General features: G+C 40.6%; 1 protein-coding gene across 2 annotated transcripts in view; it reads right to left on the bottom strand.

The window, feature by feature from the left end:
• The window catches only part of BACE2 (beta-secretase 2), an 88,762-nt gene that overhangs the window by 6,311 nt on the left and 58,560 nt on the right, over positions 1–23,891 (bottom strand). Inside the window, exons 8-9 of one of the 2 annotated variants that reach the window (XM_081074544.1) lie at positions 19,880–20,048; positions 3,217–3,846 (exon numbers count right to left, since the gene is read on the bottom strand). In XM_081074544.1, coding sequence (XP_080930670.1) covers positions 3,791–3,846; positions 19,880–20,048 — 225 coding nt within the window. In that variant the 3' untranslated portion in view covers positions 3,217–3,790. Of the gene's footprint in view, positions 1–3,216; positions 3,847–19,879; positions 20,049–23,891 lie in introns of those variants that run through there. The other variant, XM_081074545.1, reaches the window with a different exon arrangement.

Raw genomic sequence — 23,891 nt, 5'->3', positions numbered from 1 at the left:
ATGCTTCATCAAAGCAGCCCATCGGCACCACGTTGCAATGGCGCAGGCATCTGAGGGAGTCTCGGGGGCAGCTTGCCAATGGAATGACAGCATATTTCAAGGATGCAGGTGTCTAATCTATGTGGTGGAGAGCACGTTATAGAAGGGCACATAGGGAATCCCCAGGCACTTCGTGGGGGGGTTGGCAGGGCTGCTGAGCTCTGCAGATGACAGAGCATTAGTTCCCGGTAGGGGCAGCGGTGTTGGCTGGTGGTGAGGAAGGAAGTGAGAGAAAGCAGGAGAGCAGTAGTGTTGATAGCCGAAAGCTCAGCCCAACCTGCCTGAGCCATGGGGGCTTCTTCCCTTGGCGGAGTCACCTGGGTTCATGCTTCCCGTCGATCCTAATTCTACAATATGGTGGCTCTCGTTTTAGTTTTTTGAGGACTCTCCATACTGTTTTCCATAGCGGCTGGACCATAGGATCCAGCAATCCTACTTCTGGGTGGTTATGTGAAGAAAATGAAAATACTAATTTGAAAAGACATATGCACTCCTATGTTCACTGCAGCATTATTTACAGTAACCAAGATATGGAAGCAACCTAGGTGTCCATCAATAGATGAATGGATAAAGAAGAAGTGGTATACAGATACAATGCAATATTACTCAGCCATAAAAAGAATGAAATCTTGCCATTTGTGACAACATCGATGGTCCTAGAGGGCATTTTGCTAAGAGAAATAAGCCAGACAGAGAAAGACAAATACCATATGGTTTCACTTACATGTGGAATCTAAAATAAAACAGACTTGTAGAAATAGAGATCAAACTGATGGTTGACAGAAGGAAGGGGGGTGGGGGCATGGGTGAAAGAGGTGAAGGGGAATATAGTCAATGCTATTGTGATAAGTTTGCATGGTGACACGTGATTGCTAGACTTACTGGGGTGACCACATTGTGAGGCATATAAACATCGAATCACTACACTGTACACCTGAAATGAGTATAATATTGTATGTCAACTATACTTAAATGTAAAATAAAAAAAAATTAAACAGCTGCACACACAAAAAATCTGCAATAGTGTCCTCAGCTTGACCCATACTATTAATGGGGTCCACAACCACCCAGGTCCGGCTGGTCACTCCACGCTTGTCCTATATGTCACATCTACAGTGTATGGAGGTCCAGAGTCAAGAGTGGCAAATGACTGAACACTGACTTCATGAAATGGCTGGTAACAAAGAGAAACGTAGCTAAAAGTTACCCGGTGACTCCTGCGAGCCAACTCTTGGATGATGCTCTCACTGGGGAGGAAGTTGAGACGATTGCTGCAACCAGGTTTGGGGATGATCAGTATTCTGTTGAGGTACACAAGACTTATCTGCCCCTTTCTGAACTGCAGAATTTGTTTGGCCTTTTAAGTTTGACTTGGAAGAAGAAAAAGGCCTCGTTAACCACTGCACCCATATTTAATTGCAGAAATGAATATTTACGCACCAGAAGATCATGTTGCTAAGCATTTAATTTTTCTGTAACTACAGCTGCAAGATCCCAAGGCCTATCCAATAAGATCCTTTTGGACTGAGGAAAGAAAGAGTCGAAATAACAATGGCCTTGAAAGAATGGTTTAACATGAAGGAAACAACAATCTTGACTGATACATTTTCTTGCTAATGTGGATTCCGCGTGAGGATCCATGGCGTTTTCTAAGTATCCAGGGACAGAAAAACAAGACACAAGAGCCTGCAAATACCTGAGAACAAAGGGATGCCGGCCTTTGGTTAATCCAGACCTCCCCCTACCCACCCTCAAACGTCTGTGGCTGTAATGAGCGAAAGACGTCCCACAGGCCAAATCCTGCCTGCCATCTTTTTCTGAAAATCACGTTTTGTTGGAATACAGCCACATTCATTCCTTCCCATGTTGTCTGTGGTTCCTTTCTTGCTGTAAGAACAGACGGGAGCAGCTGTGACAGAGACCATCTGCCCCACAAGCCGAAAGGATTTACTACCTGGCGCTTTGTGGTGAAAACTTGCCAATCCCTGGTCTGTAGCATAAAAAATGCAAACATTTAACAAACATTTACAGTAACTAAAAAGAAAGCTATTCTTATTACAAAGGCAGTACGATACATATATATGGTATAAATTTTGAAAATATGAGGAAATAAAAATAAGGAAATAAAAACACACTCAGAAATAATCAATATTCATATTTTAGAGTATAATCTTTTTCTAAGCATCAATTTTGGAAACAAAGATGGGACCATGTAGGACATGCTGTTTTGCAAACTATATTTTTACTTCTCATGTGATAAAAATCTTTTCAAGTCATTTAATTTTTAACCATGTTATTTTTATGACGACACACAAAAAAACCATATTATGGCTGTATAAAATTTATTTTTCCCCCTTTTTCCGCCCCCCTCCCCCAACTCCACTCCTTCCCCCCCACCCCGGTTCAAGCCGTTGTTTCTCAGTCTAGTTGTAGGACACAGCTCCCTGGCCCATGCTGGTATTATGAGCCTTGTGCTCCCCCCGCTGAGGCAGTCAGTTGCCGGTAGGCAGCAGCTCACAGCAAACAGCTCACACCGACTTCCCACTGCTCAAGGCAGCTCAGCTCCATGGAGAACTGTTGTTCACAGTCTTAGCTGTGGAGGGCGCAGCTCACTGGCCCATGTGGGAATCGAACCAGCGACCCCAGTGTTAGGAGTGTGGTGCTCCAACCACCTGAGCCACTGGAACAGCGCCGGATTTGTTTACCAATCCCTATTTATGATTTTAAAAGTAGTTTCCAGTATCCCTACCATTATCAACACTGATGTATGAAATATCTTGTGCCAAAATCTTTGCTCATATTCTTAAGTTTTTAAGAATGAGTTACTGAAAGTAAAATTATGGGTCATAGTGTGGTACCTTTTAAGCACCTGGATATATGCTGACAAAAGATCCACAAGAAAGACCAAGCTAGGATCTACGCTTACTAGCGTGGTATGGGGATGCCTAATGCCCACTCTCACCAGCATTGTCAAATACAAGGAAGAACGATGGTCCTCAACACAAGATCATAATGTCCACAATTCCCCTAGTAGGGGAACCATTTAAAAAATATACTCAATGGCCATTTATATTTCTATCATTTCTATCATCTTCACATTGATTTGTAAGAATCCTTTATATGACAAAAATTTTCTTATGTTGTAAATGTCTTTTCACAGTAGGTCATTTTGTTTTTAAAATTTTATTTGCTTTATAGACACTTTACAAATACAATTATGAAAGTGAAAAATGCTGAGTGCAAACACAATACTCTAATCCAGTAGATCTTGAAGAAATTAAATATCACTTGAAACCACTTCTGCTTCCAGACAAGATGGAGTAAGAAGGACCAGCTATACCTTCCCACCCAAAATAACTAAAAAAAACTGGACAAAACGTATGGGAAAAAAAAGACTCTGCAGGTTTTGGAAATTGGGCGAGGAGAGACTGTAATTCCAGAGATGGGAAATGGATAAAGCGAGCCCCACAACTGCCCAGCTTACTGATGTGGGAAAGTTTCCGGGTTGTAGCATAGAAAAGGGAAACACAGGCCGGGGCTGGCAGCCTCCGTGAGTTGGGGTAACAGAGATAGGAAAAGCTGTTGAGCGTTTGCAGAAAGAGTAATGGACAGGACACAGCTGCACAGAGAGAAATTCCACATATCTTCAGAGAGGGACTCCCTTGAGCCTTCAGCTGAGTGCTGACCAGAACATAAGCGAAGTCCAGTGAGAAAAGCACTTGAAAGGATTAGAAGGAAAAGTGCTTAGAGCTCACATATAGGGCTGAGAATAGTGCCTATTGCCAATTAGTTCCATTTTACTGTTTCCTACAGTGAAAGAGAAAAAACAAATTAATAGGGCATAAGAGTACTAAAGGTCTTTCCTCTGAAATAGAAAAATTAACTATAGAAAAATTAACTAAACACTACTCTGATCCCATCTAATGACACTTACAAACAAGACAAGGATCCTCTCTTTTATAACTTACCAACAACAAATCTCAAGTATATTTGTAAGGGTACAAAAGTATTCACAGTTTTGGGTTCCTGGACCCAATTTCAATGTATGGAGGAGGGTGGTTCCCACACCAACAATTCAATTCAATTCTCATACTGTCTACCTGGAGATAGCTATAAAAAAACAAAAGATCCAAGTCAAATTTCTAGAGATAAAAAGTGTAATGTGAGATGAAAAACACACTGCATGGTATTAATGGCAGATTATACACTGCAGAAAAAAAAGAACATGAAAACAACAGAAACCATACAAAATGGAAGCCAGAAGAGCAAAATACTAAAAAAAAATAAATATAGAGAACATCAGTAAACTGTGGGACCACTTAAAGTGGCTAAATAGCCATGTAATCAGAATACACAAATGAGGGGAGAGGGTGGGAGGCAGAAAAAGGATTTGAAGAAATAATGAACAAAAATTTTCTAAATTTGATGCAAACTATAAACCCACAGATCTAAGAGGCTCAAAGAGCACAAGAAATATGGAGTAGACTACACCAATGAATTGCTGAAAACTAGCGACAAAGAGAAAATTTAAAAAGCAGAGAGAGAAAAATTTTTGTACAAAGAAACAAAATGGATTAGAGAAGATTTCATGTCAGAAATAATGCAAGCTACAAGGCAGTGGAGCAACACCTTTAAAGTACTGTGGGGAAAAACATGTCAACCTAAATTCTATAGCAAACAAAACTATCTTTCAAAAATAAAGGCATTTTCAGAAATATACAAGCTGAAAGAATTCATCACAAGCAGATACCCACACACTGGAATATTATCCAGACTTAATTCTTGCCGTTTGTGACAACATGGATGGGCTTGGAGGGCATCATGCTAAGTGAAATAAGCTAGTCACAGAAAGACAAATACTGCATGATCGCACTTATATGTGGAATCTAAAATATACAGTCGAGCTCAACAGTAGAGAGTAGAATGGTGGTTGCCAGGAGCTGAGGTGAGGGGGAATGGGGAGATGTGGATCACAATAGAAAGTTTCAGTTATGCAAGACGAATAAGTTCTAGAGATCTAATGTACAGCATGGTGACTATAATTAACAATAAAGTATTGTATATTAGAAATTTGATCAGAAGGTAGATCTTAAGTATTCTCACAACTAAGAAAGAAAGAAAGAGAGAGAGAAAGAAAGAGAGAAAGGAAGGGAGGAAGAGAGGGGGGAGGGAGGAAGGAAGAAAAAAAGACAAAAACAGAAAGAAAATAGTAATTATGTGAGGTGATGGGTATGCTAATTACTTTGACTGTGGCGATCATTTTACAATGCATATGCGTATCAAAGCATCAAGACTTTTGGTCAAGAAGGCAGAATAGGTAAATCTGTGATCCCATGACATCAAAATTACAACTAAACTACAGAACCATTATTGAGAACAACCTGAAGATTAGCCGAACTGAAGTCCTACCTCTAAGGACATACAGAAGAAGCCACCTACCTGGAGACTGGTAGGAAGGGTGGAGACGCAAAACAGGCTGGTCCCACATCCACGTGTGACCATTAAAAATCAAGAGGGCTATCTCAGCTTCAGAGGTTTCCCTCAGAGGAGTGAGGGGTCCCAGCCCCACACCAGGATCCCCAGCACAGGGTTCCGGTGCCAGGGAGAGAAGTCAACACAACTTCTGCCTGTGAAAACCAGTGGAGACTGTGACTGAGTGAGATAGGGTGGCTGCTGTCCCAGGTGCTTCTCTTAAAGGGCCCACACATGGTCTTACTCATTGACGGACTCACTTGCTCTGACCTCCTGCGCTGGGGCAGCAGCTCAAAAGGTGCCAGGGACATACAAGGAGAAACTGAATTGTCTGGCTTCAGAGCAAGGGCTGGAGGGGCAGCTTCCTTCCAGATAGAGAACTACTGGTAGATGCCATTGTTTCTTTGTTGAGCTCTCCGCCCTCCCAGTGTGTAGACGCAGGCGAGCACCATTTCTGAGTCTCCATCAACATTGCTAACACCATTCACCCCACCCAGGTGATTCCCTGGGACCTCACCCCACCCACCTTGTGAGCCCACCCGAGTTGCTTCCAGTGGCTTTCCCATACAAATGGACTGTCTTGGCTCATGCTACGGATTTTCCTAAAATCTCTAAAAGGTTCACAAAACCCAAACAAGCAGCATCGGGCTTTGGTGTGCCCTGTACCTCTTGCTGAGCAGCCCGAAACACCCACTAGTGATAGCCAGCCTCACTTCACAGTTTAGCCTCTTGCAGGCACCTCCCAGCCCAGCACAAGTGGCAACCATTGGCAGATCACTTTGTAGTTCATTCCAAGTGGCCCTAGGCAGAGCACAGGCAGCAGCTGACCTTGGCCTGACCCAGAGCTTCTCCCAAGAGGCCCCAGAACCAACACACGCAGTGGCCAGCTTCAGACCACAGGAGAGAACCAACCAACCACCTCCACAGACAACACACCCAAAGGGCAGACTGGGCAGGCACCAGAGCCCTGCTAAAGCAAATCCTGCTCCATAGGGTCAGCCCCTGCACAACAGCTCCTATACTGTAGTCACAGCCAGTCCTCACAACCAGTCAACCTGAGGGTCAATCCCTCCTACTGACATGCCAACAGCAACCAAGGCTCAACTACAAGAGGAAGGCACACATAACCCACACAAGGGAGACACCTGGAGCACCTGGCTCAGGTGACCAGGAAGACTGTGCCACTGGGACCCACAAAACACCTACTACATAAGGCCACTCTACCAAGACCCAGAAACATACCATGTTTCCCCGAAAATAAGACCTAGCTGGACAATCAGCTCTAATGCGTCTTTTGGAGCAAAAATTAATAGTAAAATAAAACCAGGTATGTAATAATTAATATAATATAATATAATACCGGGTCTTATATTAATTTTGCTCCAAAAGACACATTAGAGGTGATTGTCTGGCTAGGTCTTATTTTCGGGGAAACAGGGTAGCAACCCTACCTAATACATAGAATCAAACACAGGGTGACAGCCAAAATGGGGTGACAAAGAAACATGTCCCAAATGAAAGATAAGATCAAAACTCCAGAAAAAGAACTAAACAAAATGGAGAGTTCCAAACACTGGTTATAAGGATGTTCAACGATCTCAGGGAGAACTTCTACAAAGAGATAGGGAACATAAAAACAGAGATAGAAAACATAAAAAAGAACCAGTCAAAAATGAAGAATACAATAAATGCTGTGGATTGTCCTAAAATCTTTCAAAGGTTCACAAAACCCAAACAAGTAGCCTCTGGCTTTGGCGTGTCCTGTACCTGTACCCCATACAGCATAGGGAATAGAGTCAATAATGTTATAATAACTATGGATAGTGTCAGATGGGTATTAGATTTCTTAGGTGATCACTTCATAAGTTATATCAATGCCAATCACTATGTTGTACACTTGAAATTAATATTGTGTGTGAACTGTAACTGAAAAATTAAGAATTATTTTTAAAAACCCATCAAGTTGTACACCTTAAATATATATGACTTTTATTTGTCAGTTATACCTCACTAAAGCTGAAAAAAAGAAAGAAATCATCGTAGCCTACTTCACTATAAAATACAGTAAAGGAAGCCCTTCCCGCAGATAATATGAGATGGAAAGAAACCTGGATCTACACAAAGGAATGACTGGCACCAGGAATGATAACTACAGAGGCAGTTATAACACCTTTATTTATAACTGTATATACTGAAAGAAGATAATTGATTTAAAGCAAGAATAATAACAATGTATTGGATGGCTTAAAACACACGAATCAGTGCAATGTGTGACAAAGATGGCAGAGGGGAGAAATGGCAGTGTTCTGTGGTAGGTTGTCTTACTGTATGAAGTGGCAGACTGAGATAAATTAAAGGTGTCTACTATAAAGCCTAAAGCAACCACGAAAGTAACTCAACAGAGTTATAGCTAATAGACTAGCCGAGGAGATAAAAAGAAATAAAGACACTCAATCCAAAAGAAGGTAGAAAAAAAGAGAAAAAAAGAACAGATGAGACAAAGACAAAACAAATAGCAAGACAGTAGACTTAAACACAACCATATCAACCAGCACATTAAATATAGTCTGAAGCGGGGTTGGCAAACTTTTTCTGTAAAGGATGGGATAGAAAATGTAAGGCTTTTTGGGTCACATATGATTTTTATTATATTCTTAAACTTTTTTTTTTTTTTAACATAACACTTTAAAAGTGCAAAAAGCATTCTGAGTTCAAAACAGGCTAAATGCCAGATTTGGCTGGCAGGCTGTTGTCTGCCAATCTGAATACCCCAACGAGAAAGCAGAGATTGTCAAATGAGATAAAAAGATAAAAAGAAAGACCTGACTATATGCTGCCTACAAGAAACCCACTTTAAGTAATAAATACTCAAATATGTTAAAAATCAAAGGATGGAAAAAGCTGTATCATGCTAATGTTGATCAAAACAAACGCAGAGTGGCATGTTAATATTCGTGTCAATTCAGGACAAAGGGTATTACCAGGGATAAAGATGGCAATTTCATAACGATAAAATATTACATTCATAAACAGGAATAACAATACTAAACATTTATGAACTAACAAGAGTTTCAAAATACACAAAACAAGAATAATGAAATTTCGATAAGAGACAGACCAAAAAACATTCACAGAAGTAGTCAGAGATTTCAACATCCCTTTTTCAGTAATAGAGAAGTAGACAGAAATGGGTAAGGATATAGTTCACCTAACAGCACTGTCAACCAACTTGATCTAATTGACAATTATAGAATAGTCCAGCGGCAAAGCTGAATATACGCGGTCTTCAAGAGCACACGGACTATTTACCAAGATAGGCTATATTATGGGCCACAGAACAAATTTCAATAAAACTAAAAGGATTCAGTTCACTTAAGTTCTCTGACGGCAGTGGAATTAAATTATAAGTCAATAGCAAAAAGATGTCTGGAAAATTCCTAAATATTTAGAAACTAAAGAACACATTTCTAAAACTATAAAACTTGTAGAAGAAAACACAGGAGAAAATTTTCATGTCCTTGGATTTGGCAAACAATTTCTTAGCTACAACACCAAAAAGCACAATCCATAAAAGAAAAACAATTGATAAAATGGTATGTCACCAAAAAGAAGGACTTCTCTTTGAAATGCAGTATTAAGAGATGGAAAAGACTGGGAGAAAATATTTGCAAGTCACATTTCTTGTAAAGGATTTGTATTCTGAATATAAAGAACTCTGAAAATTCAATCATGAGCAAACAAAGAATTCAATGGAAAAGTGGGCAGGAAAATTTCAAAAGACACATCAACAAAGATGTGTGAAGGGCAAAGAAGCCCATAAAAAGACACTCAAGATCTTTAGCCATTAGGGAGATGCAAATTAAAAAACAAAACAAAAAAACACAGTAAGAAAACACTGAATACCTAGTAAAATGAACAAATCTCACTATATCAAGTGTTGGTTATGATGGAGAGAAACTAGCACTCTCACACACTGCTGGTGGGAATCTAATATGATACAGCCAACTTTGGGTGGTTTCTTAGGAAGTGAGACAAATCCCTGTTATGTGATCTGGCCATCCCACTCCTAGCTATTTACCCAGAAAAAATGAAAATACGTGTCCAAGGACTTCTGCAGTAATGTGCACAGTTGCTTTATTTGGAATAGGCAAAACCCTTGGAAACAACCCCGAAGTTCAACAGTTGAGTGGGCATAAAGCAATTAAGGTATAGCTAGGTATGCAATTAAGCACTGCTTAGCAGAAAAAAATGAATGAACGATTGATACATGAAACAAAATGGATACATTTCAAGTAATTATGCCGAGTGAAAGAAGTCAACCAAAAAGGAATACACACTGTAATTCCATTTATATGAAATTCTAAAAAAGGGAAAACTAATCCATCCTGAAAGAAGGCAGACCAGTGGTTACACAGGGAGGTCAGCAAGGGCTGCGAGGAAGGCAGAAGAAAAAAGTACCAGGAAACTTTGGGGTTTGATGGAAATGTTTATGGTCTTGTGTGTGGTGGTGGTTTCAAGGGTGCAAATATATAGAAAATTTATTAAGTTGTACCCTATTATATCTTAAGAAAGCTGTTAAAAACCAAAAGCACCAAGTAGTCAGAAAAGTACATCAAAGAACAACACATGTGATATGATCGCATTTAGGTTAAAAAAGAAACATGAAACCAACTCCACCTGTGCTAAATACATGGGGATCAATTTTAGTATTGTTCTTTTAAGTGGAACACCCGAGTTATACATTTTTCATATATGCTATATATATCAGTATGTTAACACTATATATGCACACAATAATATAAAAACCCCCTACAAAGTCATTTTTTCCTCGATATGTGTTATTTTTATAATCAGAAAAGTCATGCATTAAAAAAAAGTAAAACTAGCACCAATTTTAGTTGTCAGACATACTGTATAACCTAGAAACACCTGCGTTGTCACACTGGCTAACTAGCTACCCGATATGAAAGGAAAGTTGATTTAAAATTATGTCTAGTATATTTTCTAGGAACGCCATTCACTGGACCTTTATTACACACACTACTAATTCGAAGAACAGATTTAGATTTTTTATATTGCATTCATTTATGAGAGGCTAGACTAAGCAGTGCTTAAGAACACTGACCTGGGGACAGACTTTTGGGGTTCAGATTCTCGCTCCCTCTTATGAACCGTGTTATCTTGGTCTTGTAATTTCTTTGCTTCACCGTTTCCTCATCTGTACACGGTGATAACTGCACTGACAAGTCACCGTCGTGTTGCTTAGATAACCAAGTGAATGAAATAGCACCACGCCTGGGTAAAGTCATTGCTTCCGAAGAATCACCTGTGAACATATTGCTACTCGGAATTCTATCATCAGTATCTTGGGTTAAAATTTTGACGATGCGTTTTCTCTGTCTTGTGCCCCAGAAGGTCAGGATCCAGATGATAACGACGGCCTGAGGACGCTATGTCAATTTACCAACTCTAAAAATTAAAATGGTTGAGTCTTTTCCTGCCATAGCATACAAAATAAAGTGAACTGCCCATGCCCCGCCCATCGACTCCTCAGTACTAAGATGTTTTCCGAGCAGAGTGTTCTGGAGTCACAGGACAGGCGATCTGCACCCAGGGCCATTGTAGTCAGCGAGCAGGTGCAAGCCACTTGCCATCAGGGCCTCAGGGTTTTCTCCTATCAAACAAGGAGGCAGGGCTGCCTGATCTCTGCCTCTGGGGCCTGTGGTTTTGGCAGCTTTTGAGTCCATTCTAACTGGACAGCAGAGGCACATCTTTGAAATTCTGTTATCAGCTAACATTCCTATTTTTAAACATGAACATGGACCAGATGATCCACTTTCAACCTGTAGCAAAGGAAATTCACAGTGAAATGACTGCCACAATCCACGGCGTGTCTCCAGTTGTATAAGCTGAAATCTACACAGCACTTGGGTGCTAAATGTCTCAATCTATAAAAAGAGATGGGTGGTATTTCAGAAGCTTTGGATACATTAAGAGAGTTGTCAGTTTTAACACTCTATTATTTTTCCAGCTATAGGACTCTTGGCTCAGGCAACACAGAGGCTCCAATCTCCGATATCTGTTTCAGATGTGTGGGGTCTTCAGCGAAGACCGAGGTTGGCCAGCTGCATTACACACCGAGACTGCCACCTTGTTTATCGGGCTCTGATCTGAGACCAGAAGAGTGACTCTCTGTAGGAGTGAGCGGTGATTTGAAAAGCGCCAGGGCAGCATAACAGAAGCATCTGGGGATCTTTTCCCAAAATACCCACCACCCTCCCACCCACCACCATTCTGATATATCCTGGCTGAAAAAGGATGTGAGGATATGGACCGTGTGTACTTACAAAGCTCCCCAGGAGACTTCAAAGAGCTCCCACTCACTGCTTTCCTTCCACCTTGTCCCAGCCCTTCCAAAGAAGCCTAATCTTATAAACTAGGTGTTGTCTATTAAACACAGATTATCATGACAACCAAAATAAAAGACATAGAGAGAAAAAGGCAGCTCCCACAGATTTTGGCTTCATCGGGTGCTGGTTGTTGGCACAAAGGTGGAACTTCCTCCAACCGTAACACATAGAAATGAGGATAAAATAAAATTCCCAATTTTTAAATATGTAGCTGAGCCCAGAAATACACCCCAGGGCTCGGGTTCCCATGCCTTGGTGTGTGTGGGAGGGAGGGGACAGAAGACTTGACCCCAGCACCAAGAAGATGGACCCTAGAGCCGAGACACCAGTGAAATCCTGGTCCATCGGTGGAAGGAGCAGGAAAACGACCAACATGGAAAGTTGACTGTGTAAGGTATGAGAAGTGGCGGGTGAGGAGAACAGAAAGAATCTCCCATGAGGAATGGGGCCTTTAAACCTCAAGAGTCCAGCTGGGGTAGCAGTGGGTTTTCAAATTAATGAAGAAAAGAGGAATTATTTGACAAATGTTACAGGAGCATTGGGGTAGTCATCTTGGGGAAAGATGTTTTAATCCATACATTCTATGCCAAGGTCAGTCAAATATAAAATAAATAATATATGAATGTCATATTCATATAATATTCAAACATAAAATATGACTAAATCACAATAGAATTATAATGAGGAAGGCCATTTAAAATGTGACATGAACTAAAGAGCCTTAAAGCAAAAGATTAATATGTTTTAAATACATGAAAGTAAACATTTTATATTAAAATTCATTATAAATTAAAAAATTATTTACAATTGAGATATGAATTGTAGTTTGTTTCCTCCAAATGGCCAATTTCTCCATTACATAAAGAGCTCCTACAGATAAATACAAAAAAACTAAAAACCCAACAGAAAAAAAAGGTGAAAAAGATATGAGCGCGTAGTTTACAGAAAAGAAAAAGCAAATGCCTTTAGAAATAGGAAAAGAAACTCAACCTCACCCATATAAAGTAGAACAAATGAAAACAACACTGAGATAATATTTTTCACCTATCAGATTGACAAAATTCTCCAAAATGTGGTAACACCATGTTGGTGAGGGTGCTAAAGAAACAAGCCATCGTACCCATTGCCTGAGACTGGTGTAGTTGGATATAAACAAGTATAACCTCTATGGAAGGGAAGGTGACAATATTCATCAGGATTACAAATGCTTACAACCTTTAACCCACCAATTCTACTTCCAGTAATGTCGCCAAGAGGTATACTTTCACAAGTGGGAGCAGACATTTATAAATGGTATCCACTGCAGTACCGTCAAAACAAAAGACTGGAAACAACTTCAACGTCTACCAATAAGGATTGGTTAAATAAATTAGGGAATATCCGTATAATAGAAGATCATAGGGCTCACAAAAAATAATAACGAGGGAGCTCTTTATGCACTCATATGATTACCTCTCCGGCAGTGGGGCACTATATAATTCGTTGTAGCTTCTGAATAGTACCTAGTCAACTTTTCAAATTAAATTAAGAATGACAATGGAGATAAAGGCAATACAAAATTATTATACAACTCTATGAAAAATGAGCCAGTATGTTTAAAAAAGTATAAAATAGCATTTCTGGCAATAAAAAATAGAGTCAATGCAATTAAAAAGTCACTGAATAGGTTAAACAGAATGAACACAGCTGGAGAGAGAATGGGCAAAGTAAGCTGTATCTGAGGAAATTACGAAGAATGCAGCAAAGATAAAGAAAGAAAAATAGGAAGGAAGGGTCATGGGACATGGAGAAAATAATAAGAAATCTCAAAATTGATCTCACAGGAGCTCCAGAAGAAGAGACTAGTAAGAATGTGTGTGAGGCCAGAGAAGAGGTAACGCTAAGAATTCTCTAGGAGTGATGATGGACAACATGAATTATCAGATTCAGAGAGCACAGTGAGTTTTGAGCAAGATGAGAAAAGAATAACCTATTATCTAGATACAGCACGGTGAAACTTCAGAACAGTAAAAATTTCAAGTTAAGTCTCAACATCAAGCAGAGAGGAGAAAGAGATTACCCTTAACGGTACAACAACAGACTCTTAATTGTGCTCTTTTCATCAGCAATAATGATGGCCAGAGAACAACGAAATAGCACCTTCAAAACACTAAGGGGAGTGATCGACCTGGAACTCCATACGTAGTTAAATTATGATTCAAGAGATGGGGCAAAGTAAAATTTACCTTTCACACATGTTTATAAGAGAAATCCTAAGGTACATTCTACAGTGGTAGGGAATTCTGTGTAGTGTTCTACTGAATGGGTAGATGACAATTTGTTTATCCATTCTGCTTTGTTCGACTTTGGGTTGTTTTTAGTTAGATGAAAATGATAGTTGTAGTAATTATGTAGTACTTGAGTTAGTTTTATGGATAAAGCTGCTTCTGGACAAGTTTTGGGGTGGACATACACATTTATTTATCCTTTGCATATACCTAAGAGTGAAACTGCTGGGTCATACATAGAGTAGGAATATTTCACATTAGTAGAAACCATCAAACAGTTCTCTCACTTATATGAAACAATTTCAGCAAACTGAGAGTCCCTTAACTGAGGATTAGAAAGGAATTCCACAAGCCTACTCCATGTATCATGCTCAGTGGTGAAATATGATAGGCATTCCCACTAAAGTAAGGAAAACATCAAAAATGTCCATCATCACCATTTCTAGTCAATAGTCACTAAAGGTTTTACAAAAAGAAAAGTTATGAATATTATAAATGATAAAATTTGCATTAATTCTAGATTAGATAACTGTTGTCATAGAAAATTCAAGTGACTCTAACAACTATTTAAAAGGGAGAATTCAGGAAGGTGGGTGAATAGAAAATTAAGATACAAAAAAACCCTCCACATGCCTAGATACCAAACAATCCATTAGAAATACAATTTAAAATAATCTCATTTATAGTAACAGTAAGAGCTAAGAGGGATCTAGTAATAAGTATACGTGTAAAATCTTTTGTGGAGAAAATTATAAAAGATTGGTGTAGGACATAAGACCTAAACAAATGATATTTAGCATATTGGTGGGGAAAAGACTCATACAGTAAAGATCTAATTTCTCCTCAAGTTAATCTATAAATTCAATGCAGTTCTGATCAAGATCCCAATAGTGTTTGTCCTTCAGGGATCTTGACAAGCTCGATAAAAGGACAAAAGTAGCTAGGACAATTTTAAAGAATCGGAGAAGAGGAAGCCCTTGCCAGATATTATGTCTCACTACAACTAGAGAAATTAAAAACATGGTGTAGCACAAGGATAGACAACTACACCAATGGAACAAATAGAATGCTCAGAAATAGACCCAGATATATCCTATGTCTTGGTACATGACAAAGATCCTGTTAAAATTCAGCAGGTACCTTGCAAAAAATATTTCACCTGAAGCTAATCAAGCCTCTAGATCAGGTGTGTCCAAACTTTTTCAACGTTTTTCCCCAAGGGCCATCTTTGGTAAAATACACAAATAGCCGGGCCACTCACTCGAGGTGAAGTACGTATTGCCTCACCTGGTTTATTTAAGTAAACTAAATATGTTTTTGGAATTTGCTGTGGGCCAATAAAAAATGGATTGTGGGCTGCAGTTGGCCCGCAGGCCGCAGTTTGGACACCCCTGCTCTAGAACAAAGTTCAAGTTCAAGGACATTTGAGGTTGAACAAACATGTTAACTGCTACCATTAGGAAATACTCAGATAAATCTGAATATGATACGTCCTATAAAACAACTGGCCTTAAAAAAGATATTACATGATAATCAAACATTGTTAATTTTTAGGTGTCATTATAGTATTATGGTTATATAGGAAAATGTCCTTATTTTAAAGAGATGCACAATGAAATATTTAGGATTGAAATATCATGATATCTGCAACTTATTTGTAAATAGTTCACCTAAAACTACATATAAACAAATATACATATACTGAGATATGGCAAATGTTAAAAATTATTAAATCTAGTTGGTTGTTATGCAGGACATTATTGTATTATATTTAGTCTTTTCTGTATATTAAAATTTTTCATAATAAAATACTGAGAAGAATTAGAGGGGGAATTATTCAATAAATGATGCTGAGAAGATGAACTATCCTTTAAGAATTAGGGTCTTACTTCACATTTTAGAAGAAAAAGATTTTAAAGTATATGGTATCTTAAAAATAACAACTCTATTTTCTTAGATTAAGAAAGAATTTCTTAAATAAGTACAAAGTGAAAGCCACAAGATTAGTAAATTTTATTTGACTAAATTTAAGAGAAAATGTAAACAAAAGATACCAAAAACAAGTGAAATAAGCAACAGAGATTATAAAATATTTGCCATGCACGTAACCTGAAAAATTAACAACTCAAATATATAAATATCTCATATACATCAGTAAAAAAGACAAGTAGAAAAACATGCCAAAGTTGTTAATAGAAAGATTCACCATCAGAAAGAAAACTCCAACATCCTATAAACATGAAAAGTTAAGTCCTCTCGGGAAATCAATTAAACTGTGATACTATTTCACACACACAGAATGGCAAAAAACAAAACAAAACACTTGTTTTTTATGATAATGATGTATTATCAAAGTATGACAATACTGTGAGGGAGTGGAAATTCTGATTTAATTCTGGTGGTCTAGCTACTTTGTAGACAAATTTGACAGTAGGCAGTAACAAAGAAGACTGGCACACTAAATCATCTAGAAATTCTGTTTCCAGAAGATCTCATTCACAAGCACGAAGATGTTCACCACAGTACTGCTTATAATTGCAAATTTAGAGACAACCCAAATGTTAATAGAGGTGGGATTGGGTAAATAATCTGGGTATATTCACGCAATGGAATACCATACAGAAGTCAAAAAGAATGATATAGTAGTTATTACATGGAAAACCTCAAAAATGTAGTGTTGAGCTATAAAAGCAAGTTGACAAAAGATATGTACTGTACAACAGCATTTGCATAAATTAAGAACTACCGAAAAACCCAAACTAACTGACCTGTGTTTTGATATAAACACTTATTAAAAGGATATAGTGGTGAGCTTATTAGATGACCCCCAAGGATCCTGTTTCCAGGTATTTACTCTTGTGCATTCCCCTCCCCTAGCGACCAATAGAATAGGGCAGAAGTGATAGCATGTTACTTCCAAGATTAGGTTACAAAAAGACTGTGGCTTCTATCTTGGGTGCTCTGTTGCACTCTCTCTCTGGGATCATTGCTCTGGGGTGACCAGGTGCCCATCGTGGGGACATTCAGACAGGCCTGTGGCCAGGTCCATATGACAAGGAATGGAGAGCTCCTGCCAACCATGTGACTGAGCCTGGAAGCAGGCCCTCCAGCCTTCAGATGGCTGCAGGCTCATGAGAGACTGGACCAGAACCACCCATCTAAGCCACTCCTCCATTCCTGACCCTCAGCAACTGCACAGGTTGTAAAGTGCTGCTAAACTTGGGGTAAACTGTTCCATAGTTATTTAAACTAATCCAGGGTACTTACAACTACGTGGTGAAATTATAAAGGTGCAGTAATCATGGGAAGAATATACACCAATTTCAGGATAAAGGGTAACTGTGAGGAACATGGTGAAGTGGGGTTTTAGCTATACTTATTTTTTATTTCCATGACAAATTTTTGAAGGAAATATGACAAAATGCTAACGTTTGTTAAATCTGGGTGGTCTATAAGTATGTACATAGTACATGATTTCCTGTAATTTGAAACACTTTCTTTGTTACTTAAAACATGCTGTAAATTCAAAATAAACACTTTGGAAAAGAAAAAAGGCAGGGTATCTCTTTCATTTATTATGGTGCCATAGACCACTGCCTGGCTTGTAATTGCAGCCCTGAGGGAAGTAATTACTTTAACGGCTAAACAATTTGCACTGAAGAGGAAACACATCAGTGTCTGTTCCCACCGCTGGTAAAATTTAATGGTTAAGTACCAAAACCTTAAATATGTTTTCAAAAAATAGCAACAAAAAACTTAAATAAGAGCACCTCACAGAGAATTCATGATGAAATGCAGGAAACCGTCTCTGCCGGAGACGCTTAATACTAAACTGTTTCCAACAGCAATTCACGTAGGAAACAGACGGCGATTATGTTCTCTGCAGCATTAACTAAAGTGGACGATATACCGGCTGTTGCCATAGTAGCCGCTACTTTGATGGTATTTAACAAGAGAACAGGAATTGTGGGGAAAATTGAGTTAGTTCTTAGACTCTCTGGGTTAAAAGAAATTAAAATGTTTGGTTGGGAGATACGGCAGTGCTTCAGATTGTGCAGTCCCAGGTAACGCCAGAGAGAGAGGTGCCCTCAGTGAAAATCTAGCAGGCTGAAAGCGTTCAGGCACGTCTGAAAGGCACACACTTACTCATGACCAAGATTGAAAAATGACAAGACTCAAGGGCCCCGACTGGGTCCGTTCACTAAGGAAATCTGCACTGATATTTAAGAAGATACACTGCAACATATCACATATGTACCTAGGGCTGGGTGATTTCATTTCTATACAATATGAACTGGCGTAATATTCCAGATGTAAGTTTTCCTTTTAATATTTCTCTCTTCTGTTCTCCAAATTGGTATTTTACTTTGCAGGAATGACAGGGTGTCGAAACAAGAAGAAGCAGCCTCATTTCGCTGCTTTATTTACCAGGATTCCCATTTTAAGACCACGACTTAGGCAGTAAGAAATAATAAGTCTCTCCCCTCTGACTAAATCAGCCACGATCAGCATTTTGCCTACTCACCCTCATCTCCCCTGAACTCTTCGGTTGGTTTTAGATCAGAGTAAAGGTCTGGTCAGCGCTGAGGCCACCAGCATTGGTCACCGAGCGTCTCAGCCTGTCCCACAACTGTATCTAAGGGTCAAGACTGTCTTTCATCAAATTCACATTTCCTTTCCTTCACTGCACAGTGACCCTGTATTTCACTGTAAACCCCCAATTTTTTCTGGTCCACCTCCTTGTCATTCATTCTTTCTTCTACCTCAAGTTTGCTTAATTGTTCCCTTCCTTAGCACGTGACTAGCACAACTTCAAGATTTCATTCTGGTGCTGACCCTTAGCACTGTACCAGGCTCATTCAGTCGTCCGCAATCCTACTTGGAGGCACTGTGGCTCTCCAGCCACTGCCTGGGGTACACCCTCTCTCCAGTGATTCCATCTACGAGTTACCTTTTCCACGCTAGCTCGTGCTATTAGTCAGAAGTACCCGATCCTCCCACCAAACCTTGTGGAGTAGGAACACTCCATTTCAAGCAAACTGTTAAGTCTGAAGACATTTTTCAAGTTCAAGGAGTTTAACCATCCCATCTACTTAATGTGCTCGCCTGGTTTCTCTGAAGACCTGCCCAAGCCTTAAGCTAGACTTTGCAGAATAATGCTGCTGTGTCACCCTCATGCCAGCTCTTCAAAGGAATTCTATGAGAAAAATGGGCTCCTGGGTCTCATTACTTGAGGATTTTGAGAAATAGCAGTGACAGGCATTTACTTCTTATTTTATAGTGAGGATTTGAGGGGGAAAAATATACACAGCTTACCTATAAATTTTCCTCTTTCTCCATTCTACTTTCACTGTCAAAAACTATAGCTCATCCCCATGACCCGCAGAGTATTTTTATTCCTGGGATGAGGAGCCATTGCAAGTTTATTACGAAAGGGAACTATCATGACTCACACCCAGCAAGCATTTGCCATGTGCCAAGCACTAGACTACGAGTTTGACGAGGATTCTCTCACTTTTTCCTCTCAGCAATGCCACGATACATTTTATGGATACGACTTTCATCACTGATCCTCTAGGTATGAATGAAACCATTCAACAGCAGTTGACTTATCCAGAACTGCTTTCAAGTAGGTTAATTGACATCAAGTACTCTAGTTCAGTCTCTCTGCCCAATGCAAGGGTCGCTTACCTGCACAGGGGCTTGCTGCAAAGCCCACCCTCTTCCGAGCTCTGTCAAAGACCACGTAGAAGCCCTCCATCACGGTAGCACCAATCACCAGCGCGTTCATGGAAGGCGAAATGCCGAACCGGTAACATTCATAATTCAGGCCAGCCCCCATCATGGGCTGAATGTAAAGCTGTTCAGGAGGAAAGAGCAGACAAGGAAAAGCATCAGTCAGGCACCATCGCGTAACTGCTGAGGTCACAGTGTGCTCAGAACCCTCCAAGGTGCTACAGGGAGCTACAGAGAAAGAAGACACCGGCCCTGCCATCCAGGAGTTGAGATCATACATGTGGTGATAGACATTACTGAAAATGGTAGAAGCATGCACACCACGTGGAACTGTACACAGGTCCTGCCCTACGGAAGGTAAGATGTCCATTTACCCACCCAGCATCCATCCAGCAGTTATTTATTGAGCACTTAGTATGGCCTAAATACTGTCCTCAGGACCAGAAGTACAAGGATGAAAAACACATGGCTGCTACCCCGTTGCAGCTTCCCATCCATGGGCGAGGCAGGTAGGTATAACCTGAGTGGCAAGTGCTCCAACAGGCTCCATCCACTGGTAATGCCGACCAGTGAACCCTGAGACAAGAGCAGTTGTCTCTCTCTCCCTCAGAACTCTCTCTCCCCCTGGCCTCTGAGAGACAGCTCCCTTCTTCTTCCTCACTGGCTGCTCCCTCTCAGGCGTGTGTACTGGATGTACTTCACCTTCCTCACCTGTCGGCATCTGAGAACTCCAGAGTTCGGCCTCCTCTCTATCTTCCCTCCCAGGTGACCTGTGCAGTCCCAGGGCCCTCTGTACATCCTCTGTGCTGAGATGCCCAAATCTTTATCTCCAGTCCAGATTCTGCAGCCATTGCCACACTCTTCTGTTCACCTGCCCACTCACCACTCAGCTGACATCGCAAATGTAACATTTTAAAAAACTGAACCTTGGAGTGGCTGGATGGCTCAGTTGGTTAGAGCACAAGCTCTGAACAACAGGGTTGCTGGTTCGATCCCCACATGGGCCCAGTGAGCTGCGCCCTCCACAACTAGACTGAAGGACAACTTGGAGCGGATGGGAGAAACACACTGTACCCCAATATTTCCTAATAAAATTTAAAAAACACAAAAACTGAACTTTGGATATTGCCCCCCATCTGCTCGTCTCAAGGTTTGCAGGCTCAGTAAATCCATGATACAGCCATTTACTCAGGCCCAGAGCACTAGGTCAGTATCTCTCACCCGCCACTGAAACCGTGACGAGAGCTGGAGGTCTGCCCTGTGAAACTGAATCTGAATTTTATCAGTTCTCCCATCCCCATCGCTACCACCCTGGTCCATTCTCATCCTCTTCTCTCATGAGCCACTGCAGTGCTGGTTCTTACCCAGCTCCATGATGCCATCTTTCCTAAGTGATTGTGTCATCCTCTATCAAAGAGAACTTAAAAGTAGGCAACATGACACAGGTAGGATGGTTTCCTCAGTACAAGAGGGAGAAGCCGTCACAATCAGAAGACAGAGTATCAACAGATCAGCAGCTCTGACATGTGTGAGGATCGTGTCCTGCAGGTCATGCAGTGTTAAATAAACACTAGGTACAATCCTTGAGATCCTCTGGAGCAAGAGTCTGTGGGGGAACTGAGTCAAAACTTAATCAGTGAGCAAATCAATGTCATGTCAGTAATAACAGTCCCTCTGTTTTTTTTTAATGGCAAAGTATTAAAATGTAGGGTAATTAAGGGAATAGAGCGGCTTTGTATGAGAAAAACACCAAATTTATTGTTTTGAAAAAAATTATAAAGTACAAAATGAGCAACAAGAAAGACTTTGCCCTGAAGGTCAAAAGCACTAAGAAAAACTTGGAGGAGCGAGTCGAGACTCGCCGATTGGCAGTCTCGGGCCTTGTGGTAGGAGCAGGAAAGACCAAAAGGAGACCAGTGAGCGGTGGGAATGGGGGGTTGACTTATGGTGACTGGAGGAGAAGGTTCAGCCTAGAGGCAGACTAACGGTTGTCCTGGCAGGGTGGAGAGCTGCTCATGAAGCTTGGGAAGCACAGATACGGTATTTAAAATCTGAACAGAAAAGGAAAGCAGAAGTCGTGCTGGAGAAAATGTATGTGATAAAACTGACATCTGAGGAAGACAATGTCACTGCCTTTCCATGTGCGGAGAAGACTGGAGAAAGAGGAGTTTCAAGGCAGGGAGGTGAGTAAGGAAGGACGCAGCAATGGCAGTTCCTGGAGTCACCAACTGCTGGCCGTCAAGCAGCTGCTGTGTCCAGGGAACTGTTCCAGCCCCCAGAACCCTGCGCTTGTTGGTCTGTCTGTCTGTAAACCCTTCTTCAAGGGTGGGGATCATTCTGTTCCTCGCTATATTCTTGGTGCCCAGCCATGTGGTATGTGCTAGGCTAGGTATATGGAGGCTAGGAAGGCCTCCATAAATGAGTGTGGAATGAATGAGTGAGGCTGAGCTTGGTCAATGTTAGATAGACAACTTCTCATGAGGATCGACTTAAATTAGGAAAAGGTGATAGGTACACTTAGCTGCCTCCGAAACACACACACACACACACACACACCCCACCTTTGAATGAACTAATTCCATAATAAAACCTAAACAATTATCAAATATGATGAAAACATGATGCAAACTGAATTTGTATCTTTAACTCTCTCCTTTCTGTGTGTGTCCCGGTTGACTTCCACTAAAAATTTCAGGCTATACATTCGTCACATGTTGGGAAAGGTTCAGTACTGCTGGGTCTCAGAATAAACTGTCTGCCTTAAACCAAAATCAACACAAATAGACGAAACAGTGGTATTTAAACTGAACCTATTTACATTTATAGGGTTATAGGAGAAAAGAAAAATCAGAATTTGCCTGTGGGCTAGGGATTGACTTTTTTAGCAGGCCAAATAAGGGTCAGCCCATGTGTTTTTGGCAAATAGTGTTGATGACAGGCAAAATTTAGGATAATTGCCTTTGACACAACTCTTTTCTGCACTAGCAATCATCTGCCCATGTATTACTGCTGGTGCTGGAAAGATCCCATGCAGGAGTTTCATTCTAAAACTGGGAATGGCCCTAAATGTTAGGAAGGGGGTCGCGCAGGCAGAGCTGAGGTGTTAGGAGGTGACCCCAGTGCTGTCCCTAAGGCGTGTGTCACCAGCATTTGGGGCATGTGAGGATCTCATCAGGTGATAGTTCCCAGCTACCTATCTCTGTCCTTCCCAACAAGGCAATGGAAAGCAAGTGGGAGGGTGATGTGGAGTAAGAATCGGGAAAACAGTGGGGAAAGTAGATTTTTCAACATCGAAAATGTGAACACTTCAAAGTCAACCAAAAAAATATCCACAGTTTCATAAGTGAAAATAAGCCTGAATTCTTATACAAATGAACTGCAGTCCTCCCAAACCACCCTCACATGTCCCCACACTCCCCCAGCGCCCGGTCCTAAAAGCAATTGACAGTCCCCAGTGAACCTCCATGGCTGTTACCTGCCCTGGACATAACAGATTTCCCCCCCGAACACCTGCCTTTTTCTCCTGCTTCTTCTGAGTTCCCGATTCTGCCATCCACCCACATGCCATTTACTTGCCAGTACACGTTCACTTTTGTCCTCGAGCTAGGTTTCAACTTTAGTTATAAACCACATTGATGAAATAACGTCCACATTTTGCTGTTTGACAGACCAAAAAGTGATCGTAAAGAGCACATTATTTTAAAGATGCTGAAAACGTATCATTCTCACGTCACTCTTTGCAGTGTCATTCATCTAAGGATACGGCAGTTTTCTGAAAATGTCTTTGGCAAGTATTATTATGTCTCCTTTACAGTTAAAGAGACAGATACAGAAAAGGCGAAGTGATTTGCTTCAAGTTATCGTGTGAGTCAAGGCAGGGCTGAGATTGTAACTTGAGCCTCTCGCTCTCAGCAAATGTGTCCTCTGCTGGGCTGGACGCTTTCAATCTTTTCGCCAACAACTGCCC

Source organism: Rhinolophus hipposideros (assembly GCF_964194185.1).
Source record: "Rhinolophus hipposideros genome assembly, chromosome: 2".
Classification (NCBI taxonomy): Eukaryota; Metazoa; Chordata; class Mammalia; order Chiroptera; family Rhinolophidae; genus Rhinolophus; species Rhinolophus hipposideros.
The sequence above is the reverse complement of the archived record's forward strand: the minus strand, read 5'-3'. Positions and strand labels throughout refer to the sequence as shown.